Source organism: Macaca fascicularis, chromosome 7 (genome assembly GCF_037993035.2).
Source record: "Macaca fascicularis isolate 582-1 chromosome 7, T2T-MFA8v1.1".
Taxonomy (NCBI): domain Eukaryota; kingdom Metazoa; phylum Chordata; class Mammalia; order Primates; family Cercopithecidae; genus Macaca; species Macaca fascicularis.
The window spans coordinates 131,774,927-131,791,401 of record NC_088381.1 but is presented as its reverse complement, the minus strand read 5'-3'; the positions used below and the strand labels follow the sequence as shown (position 1 = coordinate 131,791,401).

Below are 16,475 nucleotides of genomic sequence, written 5' to 3'. Positions count from 1 at the left end.
ACATTGGTAACTTGAAATCAGTCATAACGGTAGCATTTATAACACAGAAGTCTGCAAATGAGGGCTTGACTGTTGTTCTGTTAACTGCTAAAAAAGAGAAGAATAAAATGTTAATAATGCAGGTAAATCTTAAAAATATGTTCTGTCTAAAGCTGTTAGTTGCGTTGTGAATAGCATCAAAAGTTGAGAAAATATTCTTCTAGTATTCAATTCAGCAAAGAAGCCATTCATGTCACTGAAGAACAAATGAAGTTCTGATATACCTCTTATTCCACTTATTAACATAAAGGAAATTCTAAACTAACATTCATGTCAGAACTACATTTCTTCAGCAAATACAACCCTAAGTCGATTACAGAAGGATACAGAGTTTGGCAAAAATCAACAAAAGCATTTTGGGGCTATATGAAATCTATAAGAAAGCATATCATAAATGTTATAATTATTCATAAAATAATACACATTCCTTAGTATCAGTCAAATCTATCATAGTGTAAATGTGTGTATGTTTCCCATTGTTTGGGAGGCCAGTCACTAAACATTTGTATACACATCCCAGTAATAGAGCTGAGACTAGAATTCACACGTGCTTGACCTACGCATTCATCATAATTTTCACCAATCCTGTATACCTCTATTACGACCTTAATGTTTTTTTTAATAGCTTTGGTTATATTATGAAACATTACAATCCAAAGTAAAGTGCTTTTGAGAAAGAAGTAAAATTTTTAAATCTTAATTTTATAAAGTTAAATTATAATTTGATGATGATCTCTGTAAAACTAACCAGTACTCAGGATGTTGTCGTTAACAATCCAACACGATTGAGCAGAATCAATGGCCAACCATATAAGGACAGACGGGAAAGCGGCAGTTTCTATTCTCAGAGAGGTTTCAGCTTTAACTCAGAGGGAGTGAGGACAGACATATAACCAACTTTAATTCAAGACTCAGAGAAACATCTTACAAAAGAGATTTAGAATAGAATAATAGAATCAAGAAGAAAAAAACACAGAACATAATAGAAGAAAATCAAGACAGAGGCTCAAATTATTCCCAATAATAGCATTGTTTGCTTTCAGCTGTGGCTTCCCCTGTAATTACTGAAGTTAACCAATTGGTAGGAATTGTTTAATCATATAAAATTCGATAAACAGTTTAAGTTAAGCCCTCCAGGACTACAATAGAATGCTATTATGTTTATTCATGTATAGATACTATTTTGAAATCAACTTCATGCTAAGCCTTAAAGATTGTTTTAAAAACAAAGAAGCTTCTTTACCTTCTGGTTCCAGCAATCTGGGGATTTTTAATTCTCGTTCTGCAATTCTGAAGGCCTCTCTCAGATTGTCTTTGTTGGATCTATGCTTCACACTCTTCATGTCAATTAGGTCTGGTCGCAAGGCATGAATGATGGCCAAAAAAGCCATCCCATTTCTCCAACTTGACTTAAAATCTGTCACATTGACAGACTCATAGCTATCATAAAAGGACAAAAACATGATAAATACCATTAAAAATAATGTAACACACCCCTCCACTACATTCAATAGTAATTAAAACTTGTCAAATCAAGTAAATTAGATACATCATGCTAGATAAAATTTTTAATCTTGTGATCAAATTAAAGGAAAATGCCAAGCTTGATGAAACTCAAAATACCACAGAACACTGATTCTCAAAATTTGGTTCCTGAGCCAGCAACAACAGTATCACCCAGGGTGCAGGTGTTAGAAATGCAAATTCTCAGGCCAAATCCCACACCTACTGAATCAAACTCTGAAGGTGGGCCTGAAATCTGTGCCTTTAAAAAAGCCCTCCAGGAGATAATGATATTCACCCAAGATGGATGCCCTTCATTACCAAATATGTTGGCTTAAGCCTGCCTTTAAACTTCTACATACAGGGAAGGTCCCTAACTAGAGGAAATCACTTTCTTTTTCAGTGGGACAAATTAAATGATACATTGTGTGCAATTAATGGCCTGTAGCTCACTAGATAGATAGACCTTGTCACTCCTCTGCTTAAAACCCATCATGACGGATGAATGGATAAACAAAATGTGGTATATACGTGCAATGAATATTATTCATCCTTAAAAAGAAGGGAAATTCTGGCTGGGGGCGTTGGCTCACGCCTGCAATCCCGGCACTTTGGGAGGCTGAGGCGGGAGGATCACTTGACACTGAGAGATTGAAGCTGCAGTGAGCTACAATTGCACCACTGCACTCCAGCCTGGGTGACAGAATGAGACCGTCTCAAAAAAAAAAAAAAAAAGGAGGGAAGTTCTGACACATGCTACAACACGAAGGAACCTTAAAAACCATGCTAAGTGAAATTAGCCAGTCACAAAAGGACAAATACCATATGATTCCACTCATATGAGGTATGTAGAGTAGTCAAATTCATAGGGAAGTAGAATGGTGGTTGCCAGAGGCCAGAGGTTGCAGGTGATGGGGAGTTCTAGTTTAACAGGTACAGTTTCACAAAATGAAAAAAGTTCTGGTGACAGAGAGTGGTGATGGCTAGACAACAATATGAATGTAGTTAGTGCCACTGAACTGCACATTTAAAAAGGGTCAAAGTGGTGGATTTTAGGTTATGTATATTTTATCACAATAAAATCAATCAATCAATCAATCTATCTATCTATCTATCCATCCATCTATCTATCTATCTATCAACATCATTAGCTAGCCATTGTATTTAGAATGACATCTCTCACCCTGGTCTACAGACCCTATGTGATTTGGCCCCTGCCTGCTTTTCTCATCTTTGTATCTCCCCTCTCTTACAGAGTTACAGTCACCAGCCTCGTTCCCGTTTCTCAAAGCCACCCTCCTAGTCACTGTCCTTGGATGCTCTTTCTCATACTTCTTCATAAAGCCTCCACTTGAGGAGTCAGTTCCAAGCCTCTCTGCAGCAAAGCCCTGTCTTACCACCTGCAGTAAAGGAGACACTCTCCCTGCCCTCAACCTCCTTGACCATATCAAAAGTCCTTCACAATCTGCTTGCCAACTGTAATTATCACATTTCTTCATGATGATTCCTGCTTTCCCCATCAGGATGCAAGCCTTTGAGAGCAAGGGCTTTGCCTTTCTTGTTCACCACTGTAGACTCATTCCCCAAACAATGCCTGGCATATAATCAGGGCTTAAGACACATATTTTTAAAAAAATCACTCCATCACTATTCTGTGCTTCATAAGGGATCAGTGAAAGTTCTGCAAAAGGGTATAGTTGGCTGCAACATTTGGGATATATTCTAGAACAACTATCGTGTCCTTTCATATCCCATAAAAAGCACGAAAAACTTCAATAGACTATTTTAAGGTATGAATCAAATGATAAAAGCTACTCAGGAAACAGGTCTGCTCCAGATGACCTGGGTTTTCCTGTTTACTTAGGGGAAAAAAAGTTTAAAACTATGACTGTAATAAACTACATAGCAGTCAGTGATTTTTGTGTTGTCTAACAAATACGTCTGTGGTATCTACTCTACCCAGAAACTGTTCTAAATGCTTTAAAAAAATTAATTCTTATCATGCAGATAACAACCTATGACATATTACTGTTGTTCACATTTTATGACTGAAGAAATTGGAACACAAAGAGATTAGGTGTTCAAAGTCACCAGTTAGAAAGTACAGGGCACCAGCACTTCAAATCCAGGTACTCTGACTTTAGAATGTGCAAGACTAAGCTAAACTATTAGGTGGGTGCAAAAGTAATCGCAGTTTTTACCATTAAAAGTAATGGCAAATTGTAATGCTATGGCAAAAGTAATGCAATTACTTTTAAGTAATTAAAAGTAATGGCAAAAACCGCAATCACTTTTGCACCAACCTAATAATAACTAAAGGGATGGTGGCTGCAGCTGAAGGCAGGGCCAGACCTCAGCACCTTGAGTACTGAACCAGCACTGCACTGACTGGCAGGCACTGTACTCAATACTGTGTAGGTCAGCTCTGCACTGATGAGCCAAAGCCAATATCATAAAGATGTTGCTGCCAGACCTTAGAGAGGGCGGAATTAGGCTCCTGGTTGGCAGAACCTACACTCATTTAGATGTGGAGAATGGGGCCTGATTCATCTGTTTCACAAATGAGAAAATACAACATATTACTTACAAAAGAGTCTTATTGAAATAAAACACAAATATTGAAATAATAAAACACAGGATATTGAAATAAAAGTTATATAATACCACCAACGATGGCCAAAACTAGGATAAACCCATGATGAATTATTTAAGAAGAGGTGCTACATTTTAATAAGCTTAGCATAAGCTCTATAGCTGAAAACTAAGAAAGATGGGGAGACGTGAAGAAAAGATAAACTGTGGTAAAATATTTGGGGCTTTGAAAGGACTTTAAGGTTATTTATGCATAAATGAAATAAATCTGAGTAGACACAATAATGCTTTTCACAAATACTGTTTGGGATTTTTAAAATTTAGAAAACTGGAGTACAATTATCTCTAGGAGATTCAAGAAACAATTCATTTAATATACTTTAAACCTCTATATAAGGTTATGTATGTTTATGGCTCTCATAAAATATAGAGAATGAATGACAACTGAAGAAAAGTAAGGCTGGGCCGGGAGCAGTGGTTCACTCCTGTAATCCCAGCACTTTGGGAGGCAGAGGTGGGCAGATCACCTGAGGTCCGGAGTTTGAAACCAGCCTGGGCCAACCTGATGAAACCTCATCTCTACTAAAAATACAAAATCAGCTGGGCATGGTGGTGCACACCTGTAATGCCAGCTACTCGGGAGGCTGAGGCAGGAGAACTGCTTGAACTCAGGAGGTGGAGGTTGCAGTGAGCTGAGATCCTGCCACTGCACTCCAGCCTGGGCGACAAGAGCAAAACTCCCTCTCAAAAAAAAGAAAAGTAAGGCGGAAGGCAGAAATTCAGCTCTATCTTGGCCTTTCAACAGGAAGGACTTACTCTGAAGTCCTGCATTTGAAAGGGCTTAGCAACATAGTTATGACCCTATTTACCTAACAATGCTATGATGTGACAAGAAATGCCTTGTGAACTCTACAGTTCTAGTAGAGAGATCTCCTGCATCTACAGTCCTTATTTTTCCTAAGCTCCAGCTCAGACATTGGTTAAAATGGGAAAGTAAATTGTCTCCCAAGAGCAGAAAACATTTTTCTTTCTTTAAAAGAAAAACAAGATATGAGCACTAACTTTCCTTCATTATCCCCAATTTTTAAAAATGCATACTCCAGCCTGGTGTGGTAGCTCACACCTGTAATCCCAGCACTTTCAGAGATGGAGGCAGGTGAATTGCTTGTGCTCAGGAGTTTGAAACCAGCCTGGGCAACATGGCAAAACCCCATCTCTACAAAACATACAAAAATTAGCCAGACATGGTGGTGTGTACCTGCAGTCCCAGCTACTCAGGAGGCTAAGGTGGAAGGATCAATTGAGCCTGGGAGGTCAAGGCTGTAGTGAGCCATCATCGCACCACTGCAGTCCAGCCTGGGTGACAAAGTGAGACTCTGTCTCAAAACGCATACTGTCTGGTCTCTGTGCTTCCTAATTGAGCTATATTTCTAAACTCTGAGGTCTCTTAATATACTCACATACATCTTCAAGAGATAAGTTTTGTGTGTGTGTGTGTGTGTGTGTGTGTGTGTGTGTGTGTGAGAGAGAGAGAGACAGAGTTTCGCTCTTGTTGCCCAGGCTGCAGTGAAATAGCATGATTTCGGCTCACCACAACCTCCACCTCCCGGGTTCAAGCAATTCTCCTGCCTCAGCCTCCCAAGTAGCTGGGATTACAGGCACGTGCCACCATACCAGGCTAATTTTTCATAGAGACGGGGTTTCACCATGTTAGCCAGGCTGATCTCGAACTCCTGACCTCAAGTGATCTGCCCGCCTCAGCCTCCCAAAGTGCTGGGATTATAGGAGTGAGCCATCGTGCCTGGCACTTTACCACTTTATTTCCATGTAATAATATGCCGCCTAAACACAGCAGGTGGGAGTGAGCGAGTTTATCCAGGTGATACCACCTTCCAGCCTTTGAAACCAAACGTGGCTGAGCTCTCGGGCTTCCACATATGGAAGAAGCACTGAGAGGAAGGGGGATAGTGAGAATTTTCATTTTAAGTGAGGGAGGTGTTTGGGTGGTGAGGTGGTGTTGGTTGATACAGTTGCCCTGTGTGTCTCTTAGGATCATAGCAAACTACTTACGTGGCACATTGTTCCTGAGCCCACAAAAGAAGGGCCTTTTTTGCAGACATCTGCCATCTTGCTTGTACTTTGGAGCATTTCTTAGCTGGAGGACTTGAGGTAGGAGAAGAATCAACCACACTCACATCATCCAGGGAAGGCTGATTGTAATTGCAAGGAAGAGTCTGGGCAAGCTTCTCAATCTAAGGAAGGCAAAGTAAGACTTAATGTTTATAAAAGCATAAGTTACCAGCATTGGGCCAAAATTTCCAGTCAAAATAAGACCTAAAAAGCATCCTATGACAGTCATAGTTTACTCCTGTGAAATGAATACTGGGCAAATCCTTGAATAACAGCATCTGCCATGGGGGCTGCACTTTTGCTTCCTAAGGTATGACTTGGGTCATTCCTTACACTCTCCCAGGCATGCTGCCCCACACTGAGGGATGTCCCTCATCGATGCATCCCCCTGAAGTACTTATGGAGCACTTCACTGTAGCTTAACGCCTGTCAAATGAATTTAACTGAACCAAATTGAGCTCCTAGTCTAGAGTATCTTGAGAGACTGGATCAAGTGAAATGCATCCATTAAGGACAAATGTACACATCAAAAAAAAGATAGTCAAACACATGGATAGACAAGTCCAGAGGAAACAAATAAAACTGCCATTAAATCTATGAAAAACAATTGTATTTGTAATTTAAGAAATTTAAACGTATACAGCAAAAGGATAGCTTTTACTATATTGTACAGGCAAAATAAATGTAAAGGCAATATCCAGCGATGGTCAAAGTATGAGAAACTAGATATTTTTATATTGCTAGTAAATGTACAAATTGGCTCAATTTTTTTGGAGGGCGATATGGTATCTATCCAAAACTTTAAAAGATAAATCCATAAACATAAAAGTATTTAATACATTTCTCTCAACAAATGACAGACTAATCAGACAATCAATAATAACAGATGTCAACAACACAATTAACAAACTTGGTCTGATTAGCATTGATCTGGTAAGCACTACACCAACATTGCTTTCACGAGCGTACAGAACATTTACTGAAACTGACCATGCTGCACCGTAAGTCAAGCTGCAGCAATTTTGAAAGACTGAAATCATTCAGAGTATGTTCTCTGACCACATTGAAATTCTAGTCAGCAGCAAAGATATAACAGACAAAATCTCCAAATATTCAGAAATTAAGATATATATATATATATATTTTTTTTTTTTTTTTTTGAAATGGAGTCTCGCTCTGTCACCCAGGCTGGAGTGCAGTGGCGCAATCTCGGCTCACTGCAACCTCCACCTCCCAGGTTCAAGTGATTCTCCTGCCTCAGCCTCCTGGGTAGCTGGGATTACAGGTGCACATCACCATGCCTGGCTAATTTTTGTATTTTTGGTAAAGACAGGGTTTCACCATGTCGGTCAGGTTGGTCTCGAACTCCTGACTTCGTGATCCACCTGCCTCACCCTCCCAAAGTGCTGGGATTACGGGCGTGAGCCACCACACGCAGCCTAAGCAATATATTTTTATATGGCCCATAGGTCGAATGAGAAATAGAAATGAAAATTAGAAAATATTTTGAACAGAATAATTAAAACGTTATACTCACAGATTGAAAGATGCAGTATTTTTTAAATGTCAATTTTTTTCTGAAACGTTTTATACATGCCATGTAATCCTAATAAAAATCCCAGCAGGAGTGTGCGTGTGTGTGTGAGAATGTGTGTGTGCGCACACATGCGTGAAAACTGACAAGTTATTTATAAAATTTATATAAAAATGCAAAAAGCAAAGAATAATGAAGATTTTCTTAAAGAACAAGTTGGACAACTTACACTATCAGATATCAAGACTCAATATATAGTTACCAAAATTACAAAGTATAGTACTGGTGCAAAGAGAAGTGATGAAAGAAAATAGGTCATTTGAAAATAGAGCCTCACATATAGGGCGACTTCATGTCGACTTCACGTGTGAAGGTGACACTACAGCACAGTAGGAACATGGTGAGCTTTTCAATAAACTGTTGGGTCAACTGTTTATAGCCATATGGAAAAAAGTAAATTTCGATTGTTTCAACACAGCATACAAAATCAATTCATTCTTGAAAGATTGTAGAGCTAAATATAAAATTTAAAACAATTACATTTTCAGAACTGGGCTGTCCAGTATGACAGTCGCCAGGCACATGTAAGATTTAAATTCAAATTAATTGAATAATTCATTTCCTCTGCCATACTAGCCACATCTCAAGTGTTCAATAGCCACAAGTGGCTTGAACAGGAGGCAGAGGTTGCTAGTAGTCACTGTTTTGTACAATATAGCTATGGAACATTTCCACCATTGCAGAAAATCCTATTGGACAAAATTGTTCTAGAAAATAATGTAACAGAATACTTTCATAGTAAAAAGAGGTCTTTAAAGAATATAACAGGCCAGGCGTGGTGGTTCACATCTGTAATCCCAGCACTCTGGGAGGCCGAGGCAGGTGGACCACCTGAGTTCAGGAGTTCAAGACCAGCCTGACCAACATGGTGAAACCCCATCTCTACTAAAAACACAAAAATTGGCTACGCCTTGTTGTGTACACCTGTAGTCCCAGATACTCAGGAGGCTGAGGCAGGAGAATCACTTGAACCCAGGAGGTAGACGTTGCAGTGAGCCAAGATTGTGCCACTGCACTCTAGCCTGGGCAACAGAGCAGGACTCCATCTCAAAAAAAAAAAAAAAAAAAAAGGAATATAAAAGTATAAGCCACAAAAGAAGTTGATAAATTCAAACTATATTAAAATTATGAATGCTTCTTCATTAAAAGATTGAAAAATCAAGCCACAGTCAGAATTATTTGCAATTTACATACATTCTACAGAAGACTTTTGTCCAGTATATATTATATTATACTGTAATTATGTAATGTTATAGTATATGTAATATATTATATAATATTATTACAATATTATATATTACAGTATATAATATATACTGGACAAAAGTTATATATCACATTATATATATAATATATATACTGGACAAAAGTTCTTTGTAGAATATATGTAATGTATATACTGGAGATCACATATACATATTATATATGTTTATATGTAATATATAAATATATTATATAAAATATAATATATATTATGTATTATATAATATATACATTTATATATTATAATACATTTATATATTATATATTATAAACATATAAACATATAATATATATAAACATATATTATATATGTATATGTGATCTCCATACATATATATGATCTCCAGTATATGTGTATATGTGTATTCATCTATATCTATATCTCCAGTATATATGTGTATGTTTTTTGGAGACAGGGTCTTGCTCTGTTGCCCAGGCTAGAGTGCAGTAGCACAATCATGGCTCACTGCAGTCTCAACTTCCTAGACTCAAGTGCTTCTCCCACCTCAGTCTCCAGAGAAGCTGGGACCACAGGCAGGTACCACCATTCCCAGCTAATTATTTTTATTTTTATTTTTGTAGAGATGGGGTCTCCTTATGTTGCCCAGGCTGGTATTGTTTGTTTACTATGGCAGAGGAGAGAGTAGGAGGCTTCTGGGCTCAAGCAATGCTCCTGCCTCAGCCTATCAAAGTGCTGGGATTACAGCCATGAGCCACCACACCCAGCCTAGAATGTATTTTAAAACATCTATAAATCATTACACATAACATCAAGGCTTAAATAATAAATTTTAAATGCCAAGTATTAGCAGCAGAGATTGGAGCAAGAAATTCTGGTGAGTATAAATTGGAAGAACTACTTTGATTAACTGTTTGGCAGTATATACTAAAGCTAAAGATCATATGCTCTGACACCATCAGCTCCGTTCCTAGGTAGATACAAGATGGAAATGAGGATTTATACAAGGTATATACAAGAATGTTCCGAACAGCTTTATTCATAGTAGCTAAAAACTGGCAACAGGTCACGTGTGGTGGCTCATGCCTGTAATCCCAGCACTGTGGGAGGCCGAGGTGGGCTAATCACCTGAGGTCAGGAATTCAAGACCAGCCTGGCCAACACTGTGAAACCCCATCTCTAGTAAAAATACAGAATTAGCTGGGCATGGTGGCACACACCTATAATTCCAGCTACTCAGGCGGCTGAGGCCAGAGAATCGCTTGAACCCAGGAGGCAGAGGTTGCAGTGAGCCAAGATCGTGCCCCACTGCACTACAGCCAGGGTGACAGAGTGAGACTCCATCTCAAAAAACAAAACAGAACAAAACCAAAAACAAAAAAACTGGCAGCAAAAGAAATGTGCACCAACAATACAATGGTAAATATGTTATGGTATATTCATATAATTGTATATTCATGCACAACAATGAACGAGAAAGACTTACTGATACTTGCTACGATAAGGTAAATCTTACAGACATGATATACAATGAAATAAGTCAAACACAAAAGAGTACATAGTGTACATAAGAGAAGACATTTATAATTCCATTTGAATGGTGTTAAAGACTCTACACTTATCCATAGGGCTCAAAGTGGTGCTTACCTTTAGGAAAGGAGGGCAGTGATTGGGAGAAGGACCTGGGGCACTTAGGGATGCTGGCAAAGTTCTACATTTTTATCTGGCAGGGTGATTATATGGGTGTGTTTCATTTATAAATATTCATCAAACTCTATACTTAAGTCCTGTTCATTTTTATGTGTGTGTGTTACATATACATCAACAAAAGTTTACTTAAAAGTTTTTAATTTAAAAAAAAAAAGGCCAAATGTGGTGGCTCACGCCTATAATCCCAGTATTTTGGGAGGCTGAGGCAGGTGGATCATTTCAGGTCAGGAGTTCAAGACCAGCCTGGCCAACATGGTGAAATTCCGTCTCTACTAAAACTACAAAAATTAGCCAGGCATGGTGGTTGGCACCTGTAATCCCAGCTACTCAGGGGGCTGAGGCATGAGAATCGCTTGAACCCAGGAGGTGGAGATTGCAGTGAGCCAAAATCGCGCCACTGCACTCCAGCCTTGGCAATAGAGTAGTCTCAATAAATAAATAAATAAATAATAAAAATAAAAATAAAAGCTTTAAGCTCAGCACGGTGGCTCACACCTGTAATCCCAGCACTTTGAGAGGCCAAGGCAGGCAGATCACAAGGTCAGGAGCTCGAGACCAGCCTGGTTAATATGGTGAAACCCCATCTCCTAAAAATACAAAAATTAGCCAGTTGTGGTGGCGCACGCCTGTAGTCCCAGCTACTTGGGAGGCTGAGGCAGAAAAATCAATTGCAGCCAGGAGGTGGAGGTTGCAGTGAGTCAAGATCCCGCCACTGCACTCCAGTCTGGGCAACAGAGTGAGACTCTGTCTCAAAAAAAAAAAAAAAAAAGCTTTAGGTTTGCAAACCCTATGGCACAATGCCACTTCTACGAATTTGGCCCATGGAAATAATTACAATTGTATAGCAAAGGTTTTATCTTAAGGGCATTCTTTTTTTTTTTTTTTTTTTTTTTTTTTGAGACGGAGTCTCGCTCTGTCGCCCAGGCTGGGGTGCAGTGGCCGCATCTCAGCTCACTGAAAGCTCCGCCTCCCGGGTTTAAGCCATTCTCCTGCCTCAGCCTCCCGAGTAGCTGGGACTACAGGCGCCCGCCACCTCACCCGGCTAGTTTTTTGTATTTTTAGTAGAGACAGGGTTTCACTGTGTTAGTCAGGATGGTCTCGATCTCCTGACCTCATGATCCGCCCGTCTCAGCCTCCCAAAGTGCTGGGATTACAGGCTTGAGCCACCGCGCCCGGCCCTTAAGGGCATTCTTATCTGAAATTACCTATAATTACAAATGATCATGAGCTTTCTGACTATCCATTAGTGAAATACAGTACTTTACAACAAACATCATGCCTCCGTATACATATACACACACACATACACACACACACACACACACACACACACACATATATATATATATATATTCAGAAAGCCATTCAACAGAGCATGCTGAAAACAGTATGGATAACATGATCCCATTTTGTTAAAATACATACATATGAAGATACATTAATTCTTGCTGTATATATCATAAAGACTATACACTAAATTATTTATAGCAGCTATAGTGAGTGGTAGATTATAATTTTATTATCTACATTAAAATTTTTAATTATACTTCAAATGCCAGAAAACTATAGGAAAAAATAATAAATGACCATGATCTATCAAATTTTAACATTTTACCATATTTGGTTTAGATTTTCTTAAAGAAAGAAAACACAGGCCGGACGTGGTGGCTCACACCTATAATCCCAGCACTTTGGGAGCCCGAGGCAGGCGGATCACAAGGTCAGGAGTTCAAGACCAGCCTGAACAACATGGAGAAACCCTGTCTCTACTAAAAACACAAAAATTAGCTGGGCGTGGTGGCGCACACCTGTAATCCCAGCTACTCAGGAGGCTGAGGCAGGAGAATCTCTTGAACCCGGGAAGCGGAGGTTGCAGTGAGCTGAGATCACGCCACTGCACTCCAGCCTGGGTGACAGAGCGAGACTCCGTCTCAAAAAAAAAAATAAAATAAATCATTAAAAAAAAAAAAAGAAATAAAACACAGATACAATTTAAGCCTCTTTCTCTCTCCAATCCCATTTTATCCTTTCCCAGAAAAAAAACGCACAATCTTAAATTTAGTTTTCATCATCCTCATGCATATTATTCCACTGTAATTACAAATGCATGTATCCAGAAATAATATATAGTCTGTCTCTGCATGTTTTAAATTTTATATGTTAGTTATGCTATTTTCTAGTTTTTCTAAAATAAGTATTGTTCCCAAGTTATTTTTAAAATAATTATGGAAATGCAGAAAATGCAACTTTTTAGGTAGTACAGACACCCTGTACTATGTCAGAATTCCAGGCCTGAGAAAACATATTTATCAATCATATGTTTTATAAAGTCAGAACTATAACCATCATAAAATCTTGATGTCCTCACATAAGAGCTAGCATATAGTAAGTGTTCAAAAATATCTGTGAAAGGAAATGAATCTACAACTCAGTCTTGGGATAGAACTGAATGTTATGGGATTATTCATAGTCAGATAGGACAGGGGTCCCCCAAAATGGGGAGGCTTTACAAACTTTAGTGGCTAGATTTCAAGCATTTACTCCAGAAGCTTTCTACTCTCTCCTCTGCCATAGTAAACAAACAATAAGAAGCAAACATTTACCATGGCAGGTTCTGTTCAGACTGGTGCTGATATTGTGAATAATGCAGGATATCATGATAATTCAGCATTCAACTTTCAACTGAAAAACAGCAACAGGGCAGGCATGGTGGCTCATGCCTATAATCCCAGCACTTTGGGAGGCCAAGGCAGGCAGATCACCGGAGGTCAGGAATTTGAGACCATACCTGGCCAACATGGTGAAACCCCGTCCCTACAAAATATACAAAAATTAGACTGGGCACAGCGGCTCACACCTGTAATCTCAGCACTTTGGGAGGCAGAGGTGAGCGGATCACCTGAGGTCAGGAGTTCGAGACCAGCCAGACCGACATGGAGAAACCTCGTCTCTACTAAAAATACAAAATTAGCTGGGCGTGGTGGTGCATGTCTGCAATCCCAGCTACTCAGGAGGCTGAGGCAAAATAATCACTTGAACCCGGGAGGTGGAGGTTGCAGTGAGCCAACATCGCACCACTGCACTCCAGCCTGGGCAACAAGAACAAAACTCCACCTCAAAAAAAAAAGAAAAAAAAATACGAAAATTAGCTGGACACGGTGGCGTGCACCTGAAGTCCCAGCTACTCAGGAGGCTGAAACAGGAGAATCACTTGAATTCAGGAAGGAGAGGTTACAGTGAGCTGAGACTGTGCCACTGCACTCCAGCCTGGTTGACAGAGCGAGACCCTGTCTCCAGAAAAAAAAAAAAAAACCAATAACAGAAATGGCAAAAGGTCTGCTATTATTTTCCACCCGTTCAAGATTTCCAGAGGTCCTATTTATAGGAGACGCTCAGGACTGAATTTAGTCAACTCACACTTATTGCATTACATTTATTTTATACTGTGGTAGGGTAGAAATAATTTTTATATCATTAAACTACTTACATGAAAGTGCAGGATAATTGTCCAAATTAGGCCAAGGATAATGGATGGGTTTCCATCAATGATATCAGTAACATGAATATTTATTAGCTTAATCTGGAAAACAAGAAATGCAGGTTAAAAGGAGGAAATATTCCAGAGCATTAATCTCTCCTGTGAATTTTTAAGTAAAATTTATACTTACTGATCGGTTTCTTAGGAATGTCAAGGCATGTTCTATATTGATTCTACACTGGAATGTATTAGATCCTTTATCCCGAGGCTGTGAAATTCAAGCAAATATATTACTCACAAATAAATGAAATATATATTTTTTAAATCAACAAAAAGTCTCTCAGTGTCATTTAAAAATCTTACCAACTGTTGCCCAGAAAGTACTTCTAGCAGATCCAGGAGGACATGCCCCTTTTTAATGTCTGTAAATAGGTCGGATATAACCGAGGGAGAAGTGTGCTGCAGAAGGTCACAAGAAAAATAATCATTCAAACTGTGGTCCAAAAACCATACCTTTAAGGATCTCATAAATGTGCTTTGTGAAAAACTAAAATTCAGTAATGACTTTCTTCTTAATTAAGAGAATGAGAAAGAACATGCAAAGATTCGTATCAAAACATAAGAAAAGTAGCAAATTTAAATTATCTTATGGCAAATTTCCAGTAACACAACACCCTTTCTGCATGGAGCTTTCACTGAGAGCTTAAAACCTGTGCACACAAGCGGCATTAAAGACGTTTAGAATCAGTCACTAGTGACCCATCTGGAGAGCAGATTACATTTCTGGAGTAACCTGCTTATGTATTTACCCTTTCTTAGAATTATAAGCATTGTGTTGAAACGGACAGAGAGAAAACATTGTGCGTGGTCTGTGAGAAGAGTCTCATTCATCATGTATCTAGGTTACTCTAGATACTCAGCATCAGTGTGGTAGGATGGCACCGTGATTATGATCAAGGCCGCCGAGTCCAGACTGTCTGGGTTCATATCCCAGCACTATCACTTCTAAGCTGTGTGACCACATGCAAGTCACATCCCTTCTCTGTACTGAAGTTTCCTTGACCTTTAAACAGGTATATTACTATCTGTCTCATAGGGATGTCGTGAAATCATTTGTCAGGTGTTGTCACAATCATTACTTTTAAAGACTTCAGGACAGTTTCTAATATATAACATTCATTATATGCAAATCAGTATTACTATTATTTCACTTGAAGAGATGTGATTAAATATTTTATAGCACTGTCCCATATCCTCAACAAAAGTACTTTTTCGTCTGTGCGAGAAAGAGTAACAAATAAAACAAGATCAAGATAACTTTTAAAACATCTTCTTTCAAGAAAAGACATTCCACAACCTTTTCCCTGTCATCACCAGTACCATTTTTTAATGGCCTCCTTGGGGTCAAAAGAGAAGGAGTATGGGGGAGTAACAAACAGATTTATAACCTAATTTGGTCTTTGTTTGCTTACCCTGGCCAACTGTGAGTTTATCCAGCACGTGAAGGCCTTCTTCTGGGTGTCTTCCTGTTCAGCTACCAAAGAAGGAACAACAGCAGTTACAAAACCAGAAGCCTCAGAAACCTCCTGCACATATCTGAGCTTCAGAGGCTGTCATACCGGGTGTGTGCCTGTGTTTCACAAGCTGACAAACTTTCCAGGATTTAGTCTAAATTGTAGATGTTTGTCCAAGTAGTGTTTTAAAAAGCATGTTGATAGGATATTTTTTTAAAAACCGTGGGTTTGTTGACAAGACAATGGTTTTTAATATTTTTTACTGACTAAAGAATTAGGACCACGGTGCTATGGTTCACACCTGTAATCCCAGCACTTGGGAGGCCGAGGTAAGCAGATTGTTTGAGCTCAGGAGTTCGAGACCAGCCTGGGCAACATAAAGAAATCTCATCTTTACAAAAAATACAAAAATTAGCTAGGCGTGGTGGCATGAACCTGTGAGGGGGGAAGATGGTTTGAGCCCGGGAAGTCAAGGCTGCATAAGTCGTGATCATGCCCCTGCACTGCAGTCTGGTCAACAGAGTAAGACTCTGTCTCATTTAAAAAAAAAAAAGAAAAGAAAAAACAACTGAGACCCTATACCACCTTGACAGTACTGTACAAAGAACTGTGAACAGCAACAGGAGTTCCTAACCCACGAAGACTTTAAGTTTAAGCCAAAACCATGCAGTAAAGATGACCCCAGAATATAAG

The 16,475-nt window shown here is 39.0% G+C and overlaps 1 protein-coding gene across 12 annotated transcripts in view; it reads right to left on the bottom strand.

The window, feature by feature from the left end:
• Positions 1–16,475, bottom strand: part of SYNE2 (spectrin repeat containing nuclear envelope protein 2) — a 376,210-nt gene that overhangs the window by 270,766 nt on the left and 88,969 nt on the right. For all 12 annotated transcript variants that reach the window (XM_065548888.1, XM_065548887.1, XM_005561459.4 and 9 more), the window contains exons 3-8: positions 15,741–15,802; positions 14,632–14,727; positions 14,459–14,536; positions 14,278–14,370; positions 6,205–6,386; positions 1,283–1,479 (exon numbers count right to left, since the gene is read on the bottom strand). In XM_065548888.1, the coding sequence (XP_065404960.1) occupies positions 1,283–1,479; positions 6,205–6,386; positions 14,278–14,370; positions 14,459–14,536; positions 14,632–14,727; positions 15,741–15,802 (708 nt within the window). The remainder of the gene's footprint in view (positions 1–1,282; positions 1,480–6,204; positions 6,387–14,277; positions 14,371–14,458; positions 14,537–14,631; positions 14,728–15,740; positions 15,803–16,475) is intronic.